The sequence below is a fragment of the Ambystoma mexicanum genome, chromosome 6p (genome assembly GCF_040938575.1).
Source record: "Ambystoma mexicanum isolate Mex_15411 chromosome 6p, UKY_AmexF1_1, whole genome shotgun sequence".
Lineage (NCBI taxonomy): Eukaryota > Metazoa > Chordata > Amphibia > Caudata > Ambystomatidae > Ambystoma > Ambystoma mexicanum.
In genome coordinates, this window is record NC_090935.1 from 1158829305 (window position 1) to 1158851576 (window position 22272).

General features: G+C 45.0%; 1 protein-coding gene across 1 annotated transcript in view; it reads left to right on the plus strand.

Annotated features, from left to right (window-relative positions):
* The window catches only part of MAMDC2 (MAM domain containing 2), a 682997-nt gene that overhangs the window by 310726 nt on the left and 349999 nt on the right, over positions 1–22272 (plus strand). The window contains exon 3 of the mRNA XM_069625792.1: positions 15041–15309. Within this exon, the coding sequence (XP_069481893.1) occupies positions 15041–15309 (269 nt within the window). The remainder of the gene's footprint in view (positions 1–15040; positions 15310–22272) is intronic.

A 22272-nucleotide genomic window follows, 5' to 3' on the forward strand; every position in this document is an offset into this window, starting at 1 on the left:
TATGTCAATAGGTGGACGAAGACTATGATATGACTGCAGTGTCCTTGCACACAGCACCAATTTGCGGGTCTCTGCACAGCCACCTCCCATGTGTGCTGCATGCAGGCAGGCTTCGTTACGGCACAATGGCTGGTGGGGAGACCTATTTCCATGGTGACTGGTGGGAGCTCAATTGCAGAAGGGGAGCGCATTGTACATAACATGCACATTGTAAGATAGCGTGTACTCAGGTGTGTTGCATGGATGGAGTGCTTGCAGCAACAACTATGTGCCGTGGTTGGAATTAGGTTTCACATTGTTCCCTTCTTTGTGTGGTACGTCAGCATTGCATAGATGGTTGATTGCATGGGTGCAGTGCTTCTTAGCACATCCTACAGTGTTTAATCCAGGGCTGCAGCTACTGGAGTGAACAGTTGTGCAGTGCTGTAATACTGACAGTATCGAAGAGGGTAGGGTTGAAGTGCACCTTCTATGTGCATGGATACTGCAGTGTGTGAAGTGGGCGCAAATCTTCAATAGTGTGTCCATAGAAGTGGAGACAGGCTAAACTGCATATTGCATAGGATTGCGTAGTGTCCATTGCGCAAAGTGGTGACTTAAGTACTGCAGTATGAAGTATTGTTTTTCTGTACCGAATAGAGAGCTGGGAGATGTACTATGTGAATGAAAGTGGGTATGGGTGCCGGAGGCTGTGTTATGTTTCCATGAATAGCTGTATTATGGTGTGGAGGTTGGGTAGTAGTGGCGGTGGCTGTGGCAGGTGTGTGCAGTGTGGTACGTGAGCACATGATGCCATGCATGGCTGCATTATGTTGTGGTGGGTTTGGGTGTGGGAGTCTAGGCCTTGCCCACACCCACCGCAGCAATGCAGTTTAGACTGCATCTGTCACAAACTCCTCACCTTTACAGAATGGTTGTGGAGCACATTGTAGACTTGATAGAGCAGCTGAAGTCAGTTGACATGCAAATACTGTTGGGTGGTTGGGTTGGCAGTAACACCATCGTATGTGAATGAAATCGGGTAGAGGTGCCAGAGGCTGGGTTAAGTTTATAGATTCTGGTAGAAGGTGAATCTTTCTATGCACAGCTGTATAACGGTGCAGAGCTTGGGTAGGAAGGCCGGTGCCTGTTGTATGTGCGTGGATTGTGGTACTTGGTGAGATGTTGCCATGCATGGCTGGATTACGTTGTGGAGGGTGTGGCCAAGGCCTAGACTATGGGGTGCATGGCAAAAGGCTGTAGGCCATGCACCCGAAAGACAAGGCCTTCACCACACCCACTGCAGCAATGCAGTTTTGACTGCATCTCTCAGAGGGTGATCACCTTCACAGAATGGTTGTGGAGCACATTTTACTCTTCATAGACCACCAGAAGTGCCCTGGCATGCATACATTGTTGGTTCCATGGTTGCGGTCATTGTTGGAACATCCTACGGTTTTTGGTGTATGGCTGGAGATTGTGCAGTGAAAATCTTGCCGTGTGCCCACTGGATGCAGTGTTGGAACACTGTCAATATAGAAGAGGCTATGTACTTGGACATTCTGGTTTGTGTAGCTTCCTGGGAGTAGGCGCAATGTTGTGAAGATTGTGCGGTTTGGTTGCCAGTGACATAATACTTTGTGCATGGAAGTGGGTAGGGGTGGCGGAGGCGGTGGTATGTTTGTGGAATCTGCTAACTGTTACATAATTCCATGCATTGCTGTGTTATGGTGCTGGAGTTGAGTAGAAGTGCCACTGGCTATGTTACGTTTGTGGATTGTAGTTTATGGCCACATGCTCTCATGCATTGCTCAATTATTTGTCAGCAAGCAGTAGACTCTTCTGTGCATGGTCAAAGGCATGATGGGCACCGCTCTGGACGATTTCGGATGCTGACGTGGTTTTTTCCACACCTTTGTACGGAAGGTGCTTTGGAAGCACACGCGGCGTGTACTGGGAGTGTTGAACAGTACATATGGAGTACTGTACAGAAATTATAGTGTTGAATGCAGACTTCTTGGCTGTGATTGGTGCATGCATGCGTGAATATTCCACAATCCTCAATGAGGGATTGCTGGAAGAAGAACAGTGGAGAGGGGAGAAGGATTGTCCCTGCTTTAGTGGGGTGTAACCCTCGCTGCAGCTGGAAAAGCACACGCGCCACATCCTGCCATTCTCAGCATGGTGGGCATGCGAATGGAACTGTGGGAATTATGGTATCATGTGTCAAAGGTGTGGTTCACAGGAAGGGGCGGTACTACTTTCTCCCAATACTCTCTGTGTATTGAGGTTGGTGGACATGGAGAGACGCACAGTGGTGATCATGGGTGATACATGTGTACAAGATCTGTACAGGTATGCCGTGCAAAGAGGCGTTGCTGCTAATTTTGGGTTGGAAGGAGTGGATGCTTTGTGGGCCAGTCTCGATGCATGCAGTTTTGGTGGGATGGTTCGCCTAGATATGTGGCCTCTATCATTACTGGTGAAGTTGTCGTGGTGCATTATGGAGGTCTACATTTGGGTCTCATGTGGTATGGACATTTGCCCTGTCACCTGAAGAAGTTAATGAATGCAATGATGCAGATTTTTCACACAGCCAAGGTCGTTTTTTCTCACCCAATCCCCCAAGAGGAGTATGGGGCCATGCCAGTGTAATTTGTCACCAGTCACAGCTCGGAAGGTGCCTTATGAACAGAAGCAGAAGCATGTCTGCATTTATGTGCACTAACCCACTATGAGAGCATGAATTTCCTAAACATACACTGCTTACTTTCAAATGGCATTTATTTGAATGCCATTGCCAATACCATTTTCTTGTACACTGTGTATGAAGCATTGCCCATAATTCGGTAAAAAATGAAGGAGGAGAAGCAAACAGAAAGTCATTACAATGAGAAAAAGCAAAGAAGATGGTTTGCAAGCACGTAAAAAAACATGTAAAATACACAAAAACAAAATAAAAACTTTTTCAGAGGGACCACTAAAGACCCAAGTGCCTACTCTGTTTACCACTCCCAGCCCCCCTTCTTAGCACAAAAACTCAGCGGATTACACTGTAGTTTCAGGATTACATGTGCCACATCCAGCCATTTTCTGGATGGGAGCCATGGAAATGGGACTGTGGAGCGAAAGACAGTCTTCAGTAAGGCTTGTGGTTGTGGTGTGTACACAAAAAGTGTGGCACCAGGTCTCTTTATACAAAGAAGTGCAGAAGGAGGCTATGGTGGAAGTGTGCAAGGTAATGGCCAGGCATCCTGGGTATATGCATGAACTGTATGTACTTGTGTGAAGTTCTTAACATTAATGCAGTGCTGTTTGTGAGCGATAATTTTTGAAAAGTGTGAAATAAGTGGGGTACTGCAGAAAAAAAAAACCTGTGCAGTGTACAAGGTATGTGCAAGGCATCCTACTGTTATGAATGCATTCTGTGTATGCTATCATATGATGTATAATTGTGTGCTATGGCATGCGTAATGCGCCTGTACACACGTTTAGCAAAGTGCAACAAGGCAAGGGATGGGGGAACAGAGGGGAGACAGAGACAACAAACCTGCTACGCCAGGTGTGACTTACATCACCCAAATGCATAGGTTGGAGGTGGGGAAGGTGCAGTACATAAGTAGAAGAAGAAATGACAATAAGTAAAAATACGGGCCGATTGTGCCAAGTGCAAGGATAAGTGCAGACATCAGGTGGTGCAGGAACTGTTAGGGTTACAGAAAACAGTCCCCAAGTGCGGGGTTTACTAGAAAGGCAGTGCAGGGTTTCACCTGGCAGGGGGCGGTGGCATGGGCCCGACATCACACGGTCACCAGGTAACCAGTGCAGAATCAGTTTATGCCAGGCAGTCAGCCAGGGAGAGGAGGAGAAAAAGCAGACGCAAAGAGAAAGGCTTTGAGGTGTTTCCGGAACCAGTGATGGTTCTCCTCAAGTTTCAGGGAGGCAGGGAGGCTGTTGCAGAGGGAGGCTCCAGCTTAAAAAAACATCTACCACCCAATGGTTGCTTGCAGAAGCGATTGATCCTGAGGGAGTTAGAGGCTGATGATGGAAGAGCTCGAGCACGGAGATATATAGGAAGTGAGAGTTGAAGGTATTGAGGTCCCAGGGCCCAGAAGGCCTTGTGCATAATGTAGAGGGTTTTGACCTTATTCCTCGCAGCCACTGGGAGCTATTGCAGACATTTCAGTGCAGAGGAGATATCATCCCAAGTCATGCAGTCCTCTTCTGGATGCGTTGCAGAGGGCGTTCTGGATGCGTTGCAGAGGGCGGAGAGTAGAAGCTGGCAGATTTAAAAAGTGCCTGTTGCAATAGTGCAGCCTAGACAGAAGCACAGCTGTGCAGACAGTGACCTTTGGGAAACTTGCTTTAGGTTGGTAAGATACATGCAGTCTTGCTTTTGGGGGCATATTCTTATGATTTATGAAGGAGATGGGTTAGTGGGAAAAACATTTCGGAGCATTGTCAGAAGGAAAGCAGAGAGGTCCTGTTTCTATATTGCAATGTATTATATGGGTAAATGAAAACGTTGCAAGCACATATCACTGAAGAGCCACTTGATGGTAGGGGATGGGGAAAGAAAGACAATATGCTTTTAAAGAACGTAATGGACGCTCATTGGCAGATACCATGCGCAGAGGCACTTATAACACAGTGGTAAATATACTGCAGAAAAAGTTTTCATACCTCCATTTTATGGTGATGGGTGCTCATGCGGATGCATGTGGATGCCCAAATCTTGCAATCTTTTACTGCGCTTTCTACTGCACATGCTTTCGAGTGACAGGACACTTGCATTGTGATTTTGTAACGGTACCTATGAAGTGTTGTTCAGAAACAACAGTGTTAGTTGCTAACGTCTTGGATGGCATTGGTGGAATAGTGTCTGCCTATTTACCCGTACCCAATGAGGTAGTGGTGGACAAAAGATAGTGGAAGGGAAGAAGGACTGCTCCTGCTTTAGTGGGGTGCGCCCTCGTGGTACTTTGGGAAGAGCACGTGCCACAATCTGTGCTTCTCACTATGCTGGCCAATGGACATGGGACTTTGGGGATTATCCAGTTAGGTACGGTGGGTGTGGTTCACAGGAAGGGACGTTCATACTGTTGTACATTACTCTGTGTGGTGGGTCTGGCTGACATGCCTCTGTGATAGATCTGCACAAGTAGGCCCTGGAAAGTCACTTTGATGGCAATTTCGGTTTGGAAGGAGTGGACACATTGTGGAACCCTGTCTACAAGTGCAGTTTCACCGACATGCATGCACTTTGCAAAAACCTGGCCACTTTTGCTACTGTCGATGTTATCGTCATACAGTACGGTGGCATGCATATGGGTTACGTGTCTTGTTTAGGATTGTTCCGTTGACTGAAGAAGTTGCTTAATGTAGTGAAGAGGCTTTTTCCCACTGCCAAGGTGCCTTTCTCATCCATAACACCACAAAGAGTATGGGGCAATGCTCCTGGATGTTGTTCCGAGCCAGAGACCGAAAGGTGTCTCATCAACAGAAGCATGTATACTTTGTTGTCCGCTAGTGGGATGTTCTTCTGTAACAATAACCTCACTAGTTGTGGAAATGCAGTGGTTTTCAAAGCAAATGGCATTTCGTTCTCACCCATTGGTAATGCTGTTGTGTTTGCCTAGCTACAATATGCGGTGAAGAGTTTACTGTAGCAATGTCAGCACAAGAAAACACCAAAATCAAATAAAAACTGAAAAAAAGCTGTTTCTCTAGAAGCATCTAAAAAAAGGCTCTTTTCAGAGCCGCCCCTTACAACAAACTCCCCCTACTCTGGTTGAAAGTTATTCACCCATGCCTGCATGAAGCACGAAAGCCACATCCAGGGATTTTGAGGATGGTGCCCATGGAAATGGGACTGTGGAGGCAGAGGGGTTGCATTATAACGTTTCTGGCTGGGGTGTGTATGCAGAGAACTGGTACTGTTACATGGAGAGCTCTTCAATGTCATTGGTGGATGCGTGTAGAACTCTTTAACAGTACGCAATGACGGCATGCTGCAAAGAAGAAAGTGGAAAGGGAAGAAGGAATGTTTCTGGTTTATTGGGGCACGGCCCTCGCCATCATTGGGGAAATGTACATACTCCAGTTTTCAGCATGCTACCCATGAGATTGGGACAGTGGGGACTATCGCACCTACGGGTGTGCGTCACAGGAAGGGCCGTTCATAATATTCTCCATTACTGTGCCTACTGAGCCGGACTGACATGGTTGCTATTACTTGCAAACGCAATGTAACACAGCAGATTTGGACCACCATCACTTACAAGGCAAACCTATGTGGCCTGCTTCTCTGTTCTGAAAAGCTGCACACAGACTGCAGAGCAGCTCTGGGCTGTGGCCTTTTTGTAGGGTTCCTGTGGAGAACTTGCACCTGAAAAACAATCCTACATTGTTCAAAAACATAGATACATATGCAACGGCACATTGTGCTGTGTTTGTAAGTGTGTACTTTCCGGAAAACACTCTGTACATTAATCAACACTATACTTTGCTGCTGTCCAAGGGTCCGGATTGTGTCCTCCCAAATAAGGGCCCGCGCGCAGCGTGGGTGCGGTCCCATGTTGACATCGCCACTGTTCTCCTTTGGGACGGCTGTTCGCAGGATGTGTTTTGGGAGGAATACATTGTGCACATGTGCATAAGTGTCCTATATAGGGTATAGCAGGTGCAATGTTTATCTGTATGATAATCTGTACGTCCACCTGTAGGACGTTGGTGGCTGCCTCGACCTAATTACCGTTCCTTCACATATGCTGCACAGTGGCATTGTTACCAGCACACAGAGGACTAGATACACATGCGTGTACTTGCACAACGACCAAACATCTGCTCCCACACGTAATCATAGGTGGTGGACAACATGCAGACATGTGCATGCTTGCATCGTACGGAGGCCTCTATTGTCATTGTGGATAGGCCGGGCAGCTGCAGTGTCCACAGGACCCCTACCTTTTCCTTAATTGCGGTCATTCCAACGAACGCCATTTAAAAAAAAAAAACAATACCACATATACACACAGCAACATTTTAAATATTAATGTTTACTTGAATACCCACCATTAGGAAAGGGTAGTAGAAGTGTATACTTATTGTGGGGAATTGGGGATTTGCACAAGTTGGTTGTGAGGGGAGGAAGAGATTGCAGTATCACCGTAATGCCTCACCTCACACGGATTTTGAGGGGATGGCAGGCTCTGACATGGGCAAGGGGAACATGTGCAGGTCTGCCAGTGCTGTTTTATTTTGTCCATAATATACCCTTGTATGCAACCTTTAAGGTGGCACAATTGTTCACCAATTTTTCCACTTTGCCTTCCAGACTGTCCATTTTTCTATGCACAGTTTCTTTCCTTTCCTATGGCCGTATGCTTTTGTGGAAGGGGTGCCGCTTGTGCTGCCTTTCTTTACTTTCCAATATGTTCTCTTACAGAAAAGAAAATGTGTTTGGTGTAAATACAGCTATATATATTACATAATTTACGCTTCACACTACTGTGATTACCAATGGGGTTAGTATCGTAAGTCATTGCGTCATGTGGGAACTTTTCTTGGAGGTATGCTACTCTGTCCAGTATTTTGAGTAGGAATGGGACTGTGGTGATGGGGCGGTAGTTAGTGGGGATGTCAGGATTTAGGGAGATTTATTTTGTCCTTGAGGTTGGTGGGGACTTCACAGGTGATGAAAGAGGCATTGTTCAGGGCACTGATGAATGGAGCCTGTTCTATGGCACAGTCCTTGGTTACAGTAGCAGGGCAAATGTTGGCATAGCATCTTGTGGGTTTCAGGCTTTGGATGATGCTTAGGGTTTCTTGTGGCGAGACTGGCTTAAAGTGGAATGACAGGGGTTAAGGTTGAGGTGGTGTTTATCTTAGTAGGTGTGGTTGGGGCAAGGGAGGTCTGTTTTTGTCAGATCTTTTTCTGAAGGGAGTCCAGTTTGCCAAGCAGTGTGTTTTGAATGCTGACACACCATGCTTCAATTTGTTGCAGCAGTCTTTGGGGATGGATGGTGTTTATAGTTCGTGTAAAATTACAAAGAGTTCACGCGAGCTACAGCTGGAGTTGGAGATTCTTTCATTGTATGTGGATTTTTTGGCAAGGAGGAGTGTGTTTTTGTATGCTTTGGCTATTGAGAGGAAGTTGCTTTTGTTTGCACCAAATGGTGAGTTTTTCCAGGTAGTTTCAGCTTCTTGCTTTTTTAGTCGCTGGGTTTTCAGGTCTGGAGCGAACCAGGAGTTGCAGTGGGAGAGGGGCCTGGCTTTTCGTTGATTGAGTGGTGCCACAGTGTTGATGGCTTTTGCTAAGATCGGGTTGTAGATGTCAGCCAGAGATGTTGGGTCGTCTGGCACGGTTTCTTGGTGGCTGTTGATTTCAGAGAGTAAAGGAAGGATATTTGTTGCTCTGATGTTTTTGGAATTGCGCAAGTGGTTGGAGAGCTTATGGTGGCCGGTGTTGGTGGGGGGCCGTCCTTCTGTATTGGAAGGGTGAATGATATCATTTTGTGTTCAGACCATGGATATGATTCATTAGAGGTGATGGTAATGGGGCAGATTATTTCTACAATCCAGTCAAGTACCCAACCCTTAGCGTGGGTGGGGCTGTGGATGCATTGGGATAGTTCAAGTGCAGTTAGAGCATTGGTCAGGGAGAGGGCATTGCTGTCAGTGGTATAGTGTTGAATCCCAGGTTCAGGTCACTGAGGAGGAGAATTTGTGAGGAGGGCTTGGTGTTCGAAGTTCATACTTGTAATATGTCTTCTTCAAAGGTGGATATATGGCTGAGTGCTCTCTATAATATGTGGGTAGTTAGTGTGGAGGTGTGAGAGAGGGTGATTTCGAGGGACAGTACTTCACTGGAGGTGTGCGAGCCACTGTTGAACTCACTACTGACTAGTGAGTCTTTGGCAATCAGGGCTACCCCTACCCCTTTGCAGTGTGATCTGTCTTTCCTGAAAATAGAGTAATTGGATGGGATGGCTAGAGTTAGGGCAGGGTCTGCGGCTGGGTATAGCCATGTTTCTGAGGGCTCTGTGTTGCTATGGGGGCTTTGCATAATGAGTCAGGCATTAAGGTATCATATTGGGTTTAAGGCATCATACAGTGAGGGGCATCAAACTGGGCTTCAGCCATTATTGCACTTAGGGCATCGCATAGGGCTATAGGCATCATTCCAGGAGGGGTATCACATAGCGTATCAGGCATTTTTACCAATGGGGCATCACATGGGGTTACAGGCATCACTGCAGAATGGGCATCACATAGTGTATCAGGCATTATCAAGGCATCCCACGGGGTTATAGGCATCATTTCCAGAGGGACATTAGATAGCATATCAGGCATTTTTACCAATGGAGTATTGCATGGGGTTACAGGCATCACTGCAGAAAGTGAATCACATAACGTGTCGGACAATTTCACCAGTGGAGCATCACATGGGGTTACAGGCATCATTGCAGAAAGGGCATCACATAGCGTATCAGGCATTGTCAGGGCATCACATGGTGTTATAGGCATCATTCTCAGAGGGGCATCACATGGTGTATTAGGCATGATCAGGACCTCACATAGGGTTTACAGGCATCACTGCCGAAAGGGCACCACATAGCGAATCCAGCTTTTTTTACCATTGGGGCAGCACATGATCCCATATGGGTTGGTGCAGCAATGCCTCTGGGAGGTGGTTTTAAAGTTATGAAGCTGGCTGCTTGTTGTTTTGTAATTCCTTGTTTGGGTCAGACTTCTTGGAGTGCCGTTTTGAGGGATGGAACGGGTGTCTGGCATTTGTGGTAGCTGCTGTTCTTCTGCAGGCTTGGAGGTGGGCTTTAGCCAGAGTGGTGGTGTTTTGGCGGGGAGTGGATGTTTTTTACTTGGGGGAGGCTGGGACCGTTTAAGTTTTGGGATTTGTAAGTGGGCTGAGGGTGGGGTCTGTGTGAGGTAGGGTGGGACCCATATCTGCTTCTCGCACAGTGTTGCGAGCATTTTGGGTGAAGTGTAGTGGAATTGGGTGGGGGGTAAGAACGTAGAGAGCTCCACCGAGGTGGAATCTGGTAGGGGGGTCACCATTGTAAGGCAAATGGTTTGCGCTACTCGGTGAGGGAGAACGTAGCTTATGGGGTGTAGGTGGCCAGCCATGGCAGGACAGGGCCAGACAGGCATAGCCTTTCCTGTCGGGCTTCCCTGAGGATGCCGGCTTCACCTGCCGGCTTCTCTGCTGCAGGCTGATGTGCTCCGGTGGCAGCCAATCAGAGGCTGTTGTGGGGGCTAAAATGTCACTGTTACACTGATCAATTATTGTCTTCGGAAAGTAATCAGGTAATGTGTGGGCTAGTGCGGACAGTTGGGACAACCTATGTGTTGCTGTGGCAGAAGAAACATTTTTACAATATGGCGCTTGAGACAAACCTTTTGGGGAGCAAAGTCAAATGCAGGCAGTCGGGATACCGCGGGTTGTATAACATGTGTAGAATCAATATTGCTGCATGCCGTTTGAGACATGGGCAACCATTGTGTTGATGCAAATGTACATGCGGGCAGTAGGGGTGCCAGTGGCATTGAATCAGGCTGTATCATCATATAAGGTTCAATATGTGGATTGGGTGAGACTTTAGCATCAGCAGCCCTGACTTGCTTATATCCATTATGCTCAACATGTTAGCCTGTAGGTCCACCAGAGTGTTTTCAGTTCCATGATTTAACCTAAAATCTGATTGTCTGTAATACAGAAAATTCGTTTTTTCCAAGTGTCCCTGAAATTGTGCCGTGGCGATTTTGTTTACTATTTTCAATTGAAAAGGGACATTTGTTATTGGTCTCAGGTTATTACATTCCTTGGGATCTTGGCCAGGTTTCTTTGTAAGTGGTGTTACAACGACATTTTTTATATTATCAGGGACTATCCCGTGAATAAAAGTGCCATTAACAAAACGGGTAAAAAAAAGGACTGAACAACTCAGCGTCGCTAAGAATGATTTTAGCCGGGATGGTATCACCCACACATGTTGTGGGGCGCATATTCCTTAGTGTGGACATCACAGTGTCCCCAGAAATAGGAGTGAAATGAAGCTCTGGCTTATCTGTACCCTGATGAGTAATGGGTGCTTTAAATACATCTGAGTCACCGGATTGAATCCTTTTATCAGCAATTTTCAGGTAGGCAAGTTTAGTTTTATCCGCAAAGGCCTTTTGGACTTCAAGGTAGTTAGCTGTGGATGGAATAAATATTCTCAGTTGAGCTTGTGGTTTTTCTCATTTCTTCAGAATGCCAAACATTTTTTGTTTTATTTTCTGATTTTTCGATTTGAATATTAAACATCTAACATTGGAATGTCCGGAGTTTACAAACGAAAGACACCCACACCTGGGCGAAATCTGGAAAGACTACCGACTGAGAGAGACAAATACCTGGTGGAACACCCTTCTTCAAGGGGTGAAAAAGCGAATTAACTTAGCAGTGACAAAGTTCATTTTGGTGATATCCAAGAAATTTGAAAATCTCTCTGCGGAAGATACATATATATAAGCAATTGCAGAGTCCTAAAAAGGAAGAACAAGACTGCGGCCTAATAGACCTATTGGGTGCCTTTTAGAAAATATATTCACAAAGGCCCTTGCCCGACAATTAATGTATCAAAGCTGGCACTGTGACTGATTTAATTAATTTATTAATGTTTTGCACTCTTTGTTGTTCCATCTACCACTTTTTCGCGTGTTCTCTTGTTCTTTTCTTCATCCTTCTTTATTCAAACTTTACAGATATAGGATGTATATTAGTAAAATAGCCAAAGGTTTTCAATTTTGTAAACCAAAGTGCTAAATTAAAAAAAAATAAAAAAATTAAATTAAAAAATCTCCTCTTTTCCTCTTGTATTTCGCTCTTATGTGACTTCTCCAGAGCTTTGCAGATGGTTTTATTTTCTTCCGTTTTATCTGTATCCCTTTTCTCCCTTTTCTGCATGTGTTCTCTCACCGTTTCTCTCACCGTTTTCTATTTTATGGGGCTACTTGTTCTATTAGGACCAATAGGGTTTAATCATAATGAGCTGCTAAATCGCAAGGCGTATCAGTGTCTTAAGTAGAGTCCATGGCATTAGCCATACAGCCATACAAGTAGCAAGGTCTTTGATGCAGAGTTTGTTATAGTTTCTGCTATTTACTTGTTTTAGCTCATTCTTTTTCTGAGTAAGCCTAATGGACAACGCTAGGGGAAAATTCACTGAATGGTGATCCGACCAGATACGTGGCTTATTTGTCAGAGCACTGCTTTGCATGCCCTTAGATACCACACCCAGTCCAGAATATTGCCCTTATGGTGGGTTGGTTCACTATTATGAATCATGAAGCCAAGATTTTGGAAAGTTTGCTCAAGTAACTTATCCTCAACGTCTAGGTCATTGCCCAGCCATCTATTGAAATCACCCAGAAGCATAGTGGTGACATTAGATTTAGCAAGCGAGGTTAGAATGCTAACAATTTCCTCCATCAACGTAGGGGTGTCCTGGGGAGGGAGGTATAACAAAATGAAATTAACACAGTGATTGGCGTTAGGGGTAACTTTGAGGAGTATTATTTCACATCCATCGCATTTAACACGAGCCTGAAAGAGGCAGAGTCCTTGGGCCTCTTTACACGGTAGGCGGTAAGGGTTTACCGGTACCGGTATTTTACCGTTAAATCCCTACCGCCTTACTACGAGGTCCCTTTGCGGGTTGGGGAATTTAACGCTTGCTTTTTGCAGGCATTGAAGACCAACCCACAAAGGGACCAGTGGAGCTAATTACGGTACCGCAATTTGCGGTACCGTAATTAGCGCCTTCCCCATTCCCATAGAGCCTTATGGGGCAAAAATGGGAATGGGGAAGGGCAATGGTGGAAGGGGGAATTACCGCCCTGCCAACCTTGGAATGGGGCAGTAATTCCCCTTTCCACCAAGGCGGTGCCGGTATTTTACCGGCATGAACCATGGCGCTAATAGCGCCATGGTTCTCCGCCTACTGTGTAATCAGGCCCCTTGTCTTGCTAGGATGGCAACTCCTCCCCATTTATTATTGTCTCTATTCTGGCCATAAAGTGTATAACCTTCTGGGGTGGCTAGTTCAATATTTGGCCCGCTCGAGTCCTTCATCCATGTTTCAGTAACACACATTGGGCCTCATTACGAGTTTGGCAGCAGCCATGGAGCTATTAGCTCCATGGCTGCCGCCAAACCGAGCTCCTTTACCGGGTTCCCAGAATGGGATATTACCGGGCCATTCTGAGTACGGAGGGCCTGGTAATCCCTACCTCTGAGAACCCGGGCCCGGGCCTTCGCCATTCCCATCTGAGCCCCCGTAGGGCTCAATGGGAATGGGAGAGGGAGCTAACAACGGGTCGATTACCAGCCGCCCGTTGTTTGCTCCCTCTTCCCCTCGCGGGACCCGGTAACGATGCCTGGTTTTGCCAGGCATCCTTACCGGGTCCCGCGAGGGAACCTCGTAATTTCGCGGGACGGGTTTAACAGGTCCATCCATTAGCGGAGCCCGTTAACCTGTTCCACGAACCTCGTAATGAGGCCCATTATATCAATGTACTGTTCCTGGATATACTCACAGATATTCATAGTATGTTTCTCTAAGGAGCGGGTACTTAACAAGGAAATGATAAGGGTTTGGTTAATCCCTTCTTTCTTTTGTTGCAATTGAATTTAGGTGGTGGGTAGATGCTGTTTGAATGGTTAAATCGGGTAATGATGAAGTGCTGGATGAATTAATCAGCACTATGTAAAGGCTGGATGTATCAGGAATGTCATTCTCAAATGCATCCAGATTGTGAGTTGTTTTCCCTAAGGGGTCATGAAGGCTGAGATCCATACGGTCATGAGAATTAATAAGAACAAGGTTTGCGCACTTATGGATCTCTGGGAGTCTGAGAGATTGGCAGCCTGTGGTTTGTGGTGGTGTGTCCCACGCAGAATTATGCAGACTTGCTAGTCCCTGACGCGCTGGCGCTGACATGCCTGATTCCAATCTAAATGCGCACAAGTACTACAAATGAGCAGGGAACTGTAGTTCTTAATGCGCAAATTGAGATAAAGGCACTGTTGTATGTTTTATGAGGCGTAAGAGCGTCTAGGCACACACAACAGATCAAAGGTTTACTAAAACAAGGCTAAGAACAATACATTCTCTAAAAACTGAAACTAGTGTGGGAAGGCCAAAAATCTAATCTAGATGCTGGTAATTCTTCAAATAAGGGGACATTACATTACAGTAGTAATCTAAACGAGTAAAATGGCAATTTGGGTGACAACAACAAAATGGAATTCAGAGATTTGGCGAGGGTGGGAAATCAGGGTTAAGTACTAGCAGACTTGCTAGTCCCTGACACGCCGGCGCTGATGCACCTGATTCTAATCTAAATGCGCACGAGTCCAAGGGAATAAGGGACTGGATGAGTATTTGCCCGAATGGAACCGGGCATGTTGCCATGTTTGCCTCTACTGTAGCACAGATCGGAACATAGTACTTTACACTTAATTTTCATATTTATACCGCAGGGTTTGGGTGAGCTGGTCCATAGAATGTATTGCACCCATGTCGTGTGAGGTTTGTGGGGATCCCGTGATATTGTCATGATTCAGGCTTATAACGATTCCACACACGCATACATGTGATTTATGTGTTTGCTTACATTTGAATGCATATTCATGGTTCTGATTAGAGAGACCCACTCACTACATGTTGAAGCTGAACACATTCCCGAGGAAAAATTCCAAACTTGAAAAAGACATTCGAAGTGATGCAAGTGTGCATTCTATTTGCCTGTGCACCTGGTTTTATGGGCCACAACATTGCATTCTTAATAACGGTCAACTGTGAAACAATTGCATGTATTTGCTTTATAAAATCTTCTAGACTGATGATAGGTTGCTTTGGCAAATGCAATCCTTGGTGTTCCATCGCCCTGTGTGATGAGCATGCTCGGTTTGCAGATTTGCTGCTTCCAGAAAATATTCTATTTCTATGGGTTTATGAAGTTCATTCATGTTGTTATTGTTTGCTTGCATTTGCAGCTCATTACATATCTGTGGATGCCTCCTACGGTGATCCGGGCGAGAGAGCCATCTTGCTGAGCCCTGATCTGGAGCCAGAAGAGTGGGCCTGTGTCAGGTTGGTCTACCAGATTGCAGGTTCAGAGGCACCCTTAGGACCCAGCAGACTGAACCTGTACATCAGGCCAGAAGGAGAGAGCTTCGATTATATGCTCTGGACATCCAACGAATACTCCGATAGCTGGCTCATCGCTAGCATAGACTTAAGAAACGCCACACAGAAATATAAGGTACATTTTATTTGATTGCAAACCCTTCTTTTACTGGATACCTACAGTTCTTTTTTAATTTTATTTCTTACTGTTCATTACGTGAAACAAGAATTGTTCATTTTTTTTCTCATTTCAGTTTTTAGCATGTTGTGAGCTTCGAAGATAACATCTAGGGCCTCATTACACGGATGGCGGTAGGGATTTACCGGTACCGGTAAAATACCGGTACCGGTAAATCCTTACCGCCTTACTACGAGGTCCCTTTGCGGGTTGGGGGATTTAACGCATGCTTTTTGCAGGCGTTAAAATCCAACCCGCTAAGGGACCTCGGAGCTAATTACGGCATCGCAAAATTGCGGTGCCGTAATTAGCACCTTCCCCATTCCCATAGAGCCCTATGTGGCAGAAATGGGAATGGGGAAGGGCAATGGCGGAAGGGGGATTTACCGCCCCTCCAACCTTGGAATGGGGCGGTAAATCCCCTTTCCGCCAAGGCGGTGCCGGTATTTTACCGGCATGAGCCATGGCGCTAATAGCGCCATGGCTCACCGCCTACCGTGTAATGAGGCCCCTAGTTTTTAAACAAAGCTTCATAATGCATATCTCCCTAGTTGGATGAACAACACTTGGAATAACTTTGCAAATCATAACTGCGTCAGCGTAGCCATGGGGTTGGTCTTAGACAATGTTTTTTCTCCCTGGAAAATATGATTTCACGCTAACAGTAACACAGCAGGACCAGGTTCCCAATTGATAGTAACTTGATTTATTATGTTTTCCTTTTTTGATAATATAAAATCAATTTCTCATAAATGAAATAAAAAAGGCTAATTTTTGTAAGACTTGTGATCCCTGGCAAATGAGTTGAGAACCAAGGATTCTCATGCATCTTGTCTGAGCTATATCTGATGGGTCTTAAGGGGAAATGGTTCCATGTTCCATGAATTCAGAGTCGAGGTGGTCTACATGGATGAGGCATTGGTCTATGAAGTCCAAAAGGGGAAGTTACCAGATTTTCTTTCATCTTCCTTTTTTAGATTAAAATTCAGGAAATTTATAGAGAAAACATATTAAAGGATAGTTCCGGGACTTTTTTTTTATTGTCCCTACGGTTCGGCCATGTGTTTTTAAGCATAAATCGGTAGATCGTAGAAAACTTTCCTATGGACCATACCCGACTTTTCGTCCATTAACGCACTCGAAATCAGCCGCCATTTTCTGATAATCCTCTCACTTGCCGCATCGCCCTGGCTCACCTGCTTTTGCGGCACTAAATCAAATCCCCCGCCCCTGAAACAGACTTTATCAAAACATTCATATTCCCCGCCTCTATCCGTGACGTGACTGAGCTGCGTAGGCAAACGCGCCCAGGCGTCTTCTACGCGACTCCACACAGAACCCGGAAATCAAAACAGATGAGCTCACACAACACAGCGCGCCACAATCGGGAATATGAAACTGTACTTTTAAATTAAACTTCAAGATTGTAAATTTGGTAAAGTACATTTATTTGACATCAAATGTTTTGAGAATATTCAGTGATTTTCATTTTTATTTGCTCACGTTCCAAAAAGTTCGTTTTGAGGCACGCGATGTTCCTTTGCTGTACACAGGGTCTTGGATCATCTCACAATACAGCGCCACAATTCGGAATATGAAACTGTGGTTTAAAAGCAAACGGCAAGATTGTACATTTGGCAAATTACATTTATTCGACATCAAATGTTTAGAGAATATTCTGGGATTTGCATTTTTCTTTGCTCTCGATCCAAAATAGATCGTCTTGAGGCAAGCGATGTTCGTGTGCAGTACACAGGGTGTTGGTTTACGATAAAATAAGCTCTTCGGTCGCACTGATAATCGCATGGCTGTTCCAACAACGAGGCACTAGGCCACCACAACGGTCTGTATGTTGCATCTAGCCGTTAGTACCGCGTAAGGGCATACTTGTACTTGGCGATCGTCCCATAAAATGGTCAGGGTGGTAACGTTGTTCACGCGGAGAAGCAACTGGCGGTTAAAAAAACCATCCGCCGGTGTCTGGTACTCGTGACACATGCAGTAATGCATGATGTACCTGTTTGAAAAACATAAAAAATGAAATTAGTCTCACCATCAGATCTTTATTAAAATTATTCATTTTATATATTAGGTCGGGAAATTATTTCATAGCTAGGACAGTGCAACTGGGTATTATACATCAAGGGGTGGCTGTAGGATACTGAGACAGTCCCCCAGTGCAAGGGTTGACAGGGAGGCAGTGCAGGTGGAGAGTGGAAGGGCACAGGACCGAGGTCGCAGACAGTGGACCAGTTGTAGCAGGGGAGAGGGAGAGAGAAAGCAGAAGCAAAGAGGAAGGTTTTGAGGTGCTTCCTTAAAAGGAGATGGTTCTCCTCAAGATAGTGGCGGTACAAAACAATATGCCACATAGAACGAACAAGTACAACTTAACCTGTCTTTAAAGCTACTGTATAGTAATTAAATTGCGGTATAAACTCATCTAAAGAGTTACTTACATTATATTTGCATTTTCCATTGTGTCTGTGCGTAGGGCAGCCCCGAAATACCACTCCTTCTATGCCGACGTTATTTCTTCTAATGAACGAACATGAAATGGCTTCATTATCGTTTCTTACCTTATTGCCCCACACCCCCAAAAAGAAGTCTTTCGGGATGGTCCCGGCCTGTCAAGGTCAAATAACAATACAACCTTATACTGAGTCGTGGGCCATTCCGGCACCCGAGCAAAAAATCAAAGCAGCTGACCTTCACTTTGAACGAGCGCACATTCCTATTTAGCAACATTCAGTGTAAGGCCATCTCACAGGACTTGAAATTTACACTCCATTTTTGCATTTTGTCTGCGTGCTTTGCAGCCCCAGAGAACCATAAATACGTAGACATTCTATATTTTTTGAAAAATGATTTATAATACTGTTTGGTTTAATTTAATGCGCAGATGAACAAGGTTGGATAGACACATTGCATGTACACCGAGCAATCACTTTAATTTACACATTACATAGATACACATATTCAATGGGCCTGCGACATGAGGAGACTCGAGAGAACAGACAATCAAATTACAATCATTTAAACCGTGATGTGTATTTCTCAATGAGCTCTTCTTTAGGTGGACATGGAACAGAGGCAATGTTGGGTGGCAATGCAGTTGTCCCCTGCACAGGTTCGTTCACAACTCCATTTATGTGCCTATCTAGGACGTCAACAATAAGTCTCTCAATAAACTCATATTGCATATCCTCAAACACTGGTTTGATCACCCATTGTTTACTTCTTTTAGTGAAGGCCTTATTGTAGCGAAGCGTCCCTAAAGTTCCGGTCGTCCTACTTTGTTGACGTCCAACATTATGGTTATGTGCCAAGACCGCTAGAAGAGTCCGATTTATCATGCCCTCCATGCCAAAATGCAATCGTTTTGGCCTGTACTTTAGGCACATATTGTGGAACACCTCCAAATCTCCTGTGTGGCAGAATTCCGTGAGTCCCCTCAAATCTCTTGTTATAGTTTTATCAAATACAATCTTTTCAATGGCTTTGTGAGTGGGTGATGAAGGAATCAACCACTTCTTCTTCCGTGCCTCCTCTGTGGACAAATGGCCATGTTCACAATTGTGGAAATGTTGGTTTGTGTTCCAACGGTGAACGTTTGTGCAGTGTAGCATTACTGACCGCCATTTTCCAGTAGAATTTCCAACGACCCTCCACATGTTTTTGAGCTCCACCAAAGATGGTTGCTGATTGACTTGGACCACTGTGAAATACCTTGCGTTTCTTTTTTTTTACCTGCAGCAGACATTTTTTTATTGATTGTTTTTGCAAGATGCCACACGTCAAATTGGTGATTTATATTTTTGTACTCTTCTCTCATTGTCTTGCCAATTGAAACGTGTCTGTCCGTGGCTATCAGGTCGATCACCATTCCCCGCGATTGTAGTTCTTGCAATGATGCTACAAAGCCAACTTTCTCCATGGCCACTGAGGATGTACTTTGTGACACCTGCACGACCACCGAACTCACAATTTTCTTACTTTCCATGTCCTGAAAGTGGTAGGTGCAGTACTTGGCTGAAAATCCTGGGCTGTCGCACTGTCCATCACCGGCTAGCCTGAACCGTTTGCCCGCGAATGTACTATCAATAGACATTTTTTCCATTCTCCAAGCTTCGCTAATGGCTGGAAATAGATAATCGGTTTGGTATTTGTAGAACTGAGTTTTCGCAATGAAATGGATTCCCACAAACTGAAAGAAAGACTCTAACTTTTTAAAACTTGAACCACTAAAAAGTGCAGCCGCTGCACAAAGTAGATTGCCTGCTGGCAGTTGCCCCAGCATGGGTTGTGCAGACCATGAGAAAGGATGATATTTTGTACAGGTGGCATGTATTTTAAGGTTAGTGCCTCGAATTGCACGAGTCACATTAATCAATGGCTCCCCACATACTTCCCCACCAACCGAATGCCCACATTTCATCCGAATAATAATATCAATCAAACAACTATCGAATACAATGAATTTGGCCTCTTTCCTTATACTGTCACTCTGCATCCCAGCTGGTTCGGCCTGTAACGTTGAGGACATGTCACTCACATGAAAGGTAGAATCTATGATATCGTCTTCCGCTATGTTCAGTGATATTGATGGTGTTTCATTGTCGTCCACTTCATTCTCATCCATTGCAACATCTGTTCCTTCTCCGGCGATGGGTGAATAAGACAATTTCTTCAACTTTCTCGCGGTCTTAGTTTTTGCGGGTGTGGATTCTGTGAACTGATCTCCGACTGCATCCGAACTACCAGGAGGACATTCACTATCAATGGCTGGATGTGGTATAGCTCCGTTGTCAATCACTTCATATTCTTCCCAGTGGCACGATGCATCTCCAGTCTCAAGTCCCTGCCAAAAGGTTTGACAAGCAACATCTCTCGTTCGCTTCACTGTCTGTGTAGATCTAGTTCGTACACCCACTCGCAACTAGAGGACAGATTGGAAAAGGGATGTTCAGTTTAAACACAACTTACAGTATTGAACTATTAACAGTGAAAAACAACATAATATAGTGACCAGGACACTAACCTTCTTTTGCTTTCTTTTCTTTGAAACTTTCTTGCCTCGAACTTCAACATCAGGACGCTGTTGCTCCGACTCGTGTGTGCATGTCTCCACTTCCTCTTGCGCTGCAACGACTATATTTTCATGATAAGCACATCCATCACGCACTGACACTCCATTGACTCCCTGAAACATAGAACTTTCATTAGTATGTATAATAATATCGAAAACACAAAATGTACTTGGGGACCAATACCCACATACATCTCAATAGCAAAACACGAATGAACGCTTTGTGTAGAACATTCAAACGACAATTATTCACGCATTGTTGATCTAGTTAGATGGAACTGTCAAGATCCATACCTCGGGCTCCTCATAGACTTCCATTGATGATATTATTGAAGATGATGCTTCAGTAACTCCCTGAAACACAGTAATTGCATTAGTATGGTTTTCTATTTTGTTAAAAAGAACATAAACTTTGTGCAGGCGTCAACGGCTCATCTAAATAGACCTGCACAAATGATCAGTTGTCTAAAATAAATAATGGATATGTAAATATGATTCGATTTGCTCGATCGTTGGAAGTGTCACCACCCAGAGATCTGCATCAACTACTAGGGGTGATGTCCTTGTAGAAGAAGCTCCGTCATCTCCCTGAAACATAGTACTTGCGTTAATAAAGATGGAAGTATAGAGGATGTAATCACGTCATATGATTTCGCTTGATCGAACTGTCAGTATCCATACCTCGAAATGCATAAGAACATCAAGGGACGATGTAACTGCGGTGCACACTTCTGCAAGCTGTTGCGCCGACCCGTAACTGCATGCTCCCCCTTCTTCTTGGACTAATGCTCCATCGACTCCCTGAAACGTAGGACTTTCATTAGTAATGAACACAATATTGAAAAAAGAAGACACATAGGAGGGCGACGACAGAAGGACATATCAATGGCTAAATCTGAGTGACATCAACGGTTGTCGTCAATACGTTGGACTCCTCAGCATCTCCCTGAAAGACAGTACTTGCATTATTTTGGATAACAATAATTATAACTGAAAACAAAGACTAGAGGACGAGTACAAGGGTGTACCATTAGGTAAAATAATTACACGATAAATTAAAACTATTGATTTACATGCCTAAAAAAAGTCAGTGGCAGAATAGCCAAGTAAGATTACCCGATAGGCGCTTGAAGTGGCTGATGACTGCAATAACGACACGGATGGAGAATCTTCCGCCTTCATATTGGAGGTAGACATGGGAACAACAACCCATGCTCTATAGACCACTTTGAAGTGTACATGGTCTTTGGCACCTCTTGGCCTTTATCGCTCCCTGACAGCTCCACTTGGCAGCACAAGTACCCCGGTGCGAACTGCCTTTGATAGGGCGGGGGGTGGATTGGGGCGTTGGTCGTGCAGACAAGACACAGGAAGACTCGTGAATGGAGACACACTTATGTGGATTGCAGGGGGCCGTCCAGCGTGAGGGGGGATGCTTGGCAGGAGACACGGGGTCTGGAGGTAGACATGGGAACAACAACCCATGCTCTATAGACCACTTTGAAGTGTACATGGTCTTTGGCACCTCTTGGCCTTTATCGCTCCCTGACAGCTCCACTTGGCAGCACAAGTACCCCGGTGCGAACTGCCTTTGATAGGGCGGGGGGTGGATTGGGGCGCTGGTCGTGCAGACAAGACACAGGAAGACTATTCAATGGAGACACACTAGATTCATTTAAAAAATGAAAACAACCATTGTTAAAATATATGTTGGGTTTTATTTTAGATCTTAATTTCAATTGAACATAAATAATAAACATTACACATTGTAAAGTTCCGGTTGCTGCACATCCAGGGAAAATCTGCGGTATTGTCCACTGTCGCTTGGGAAATGT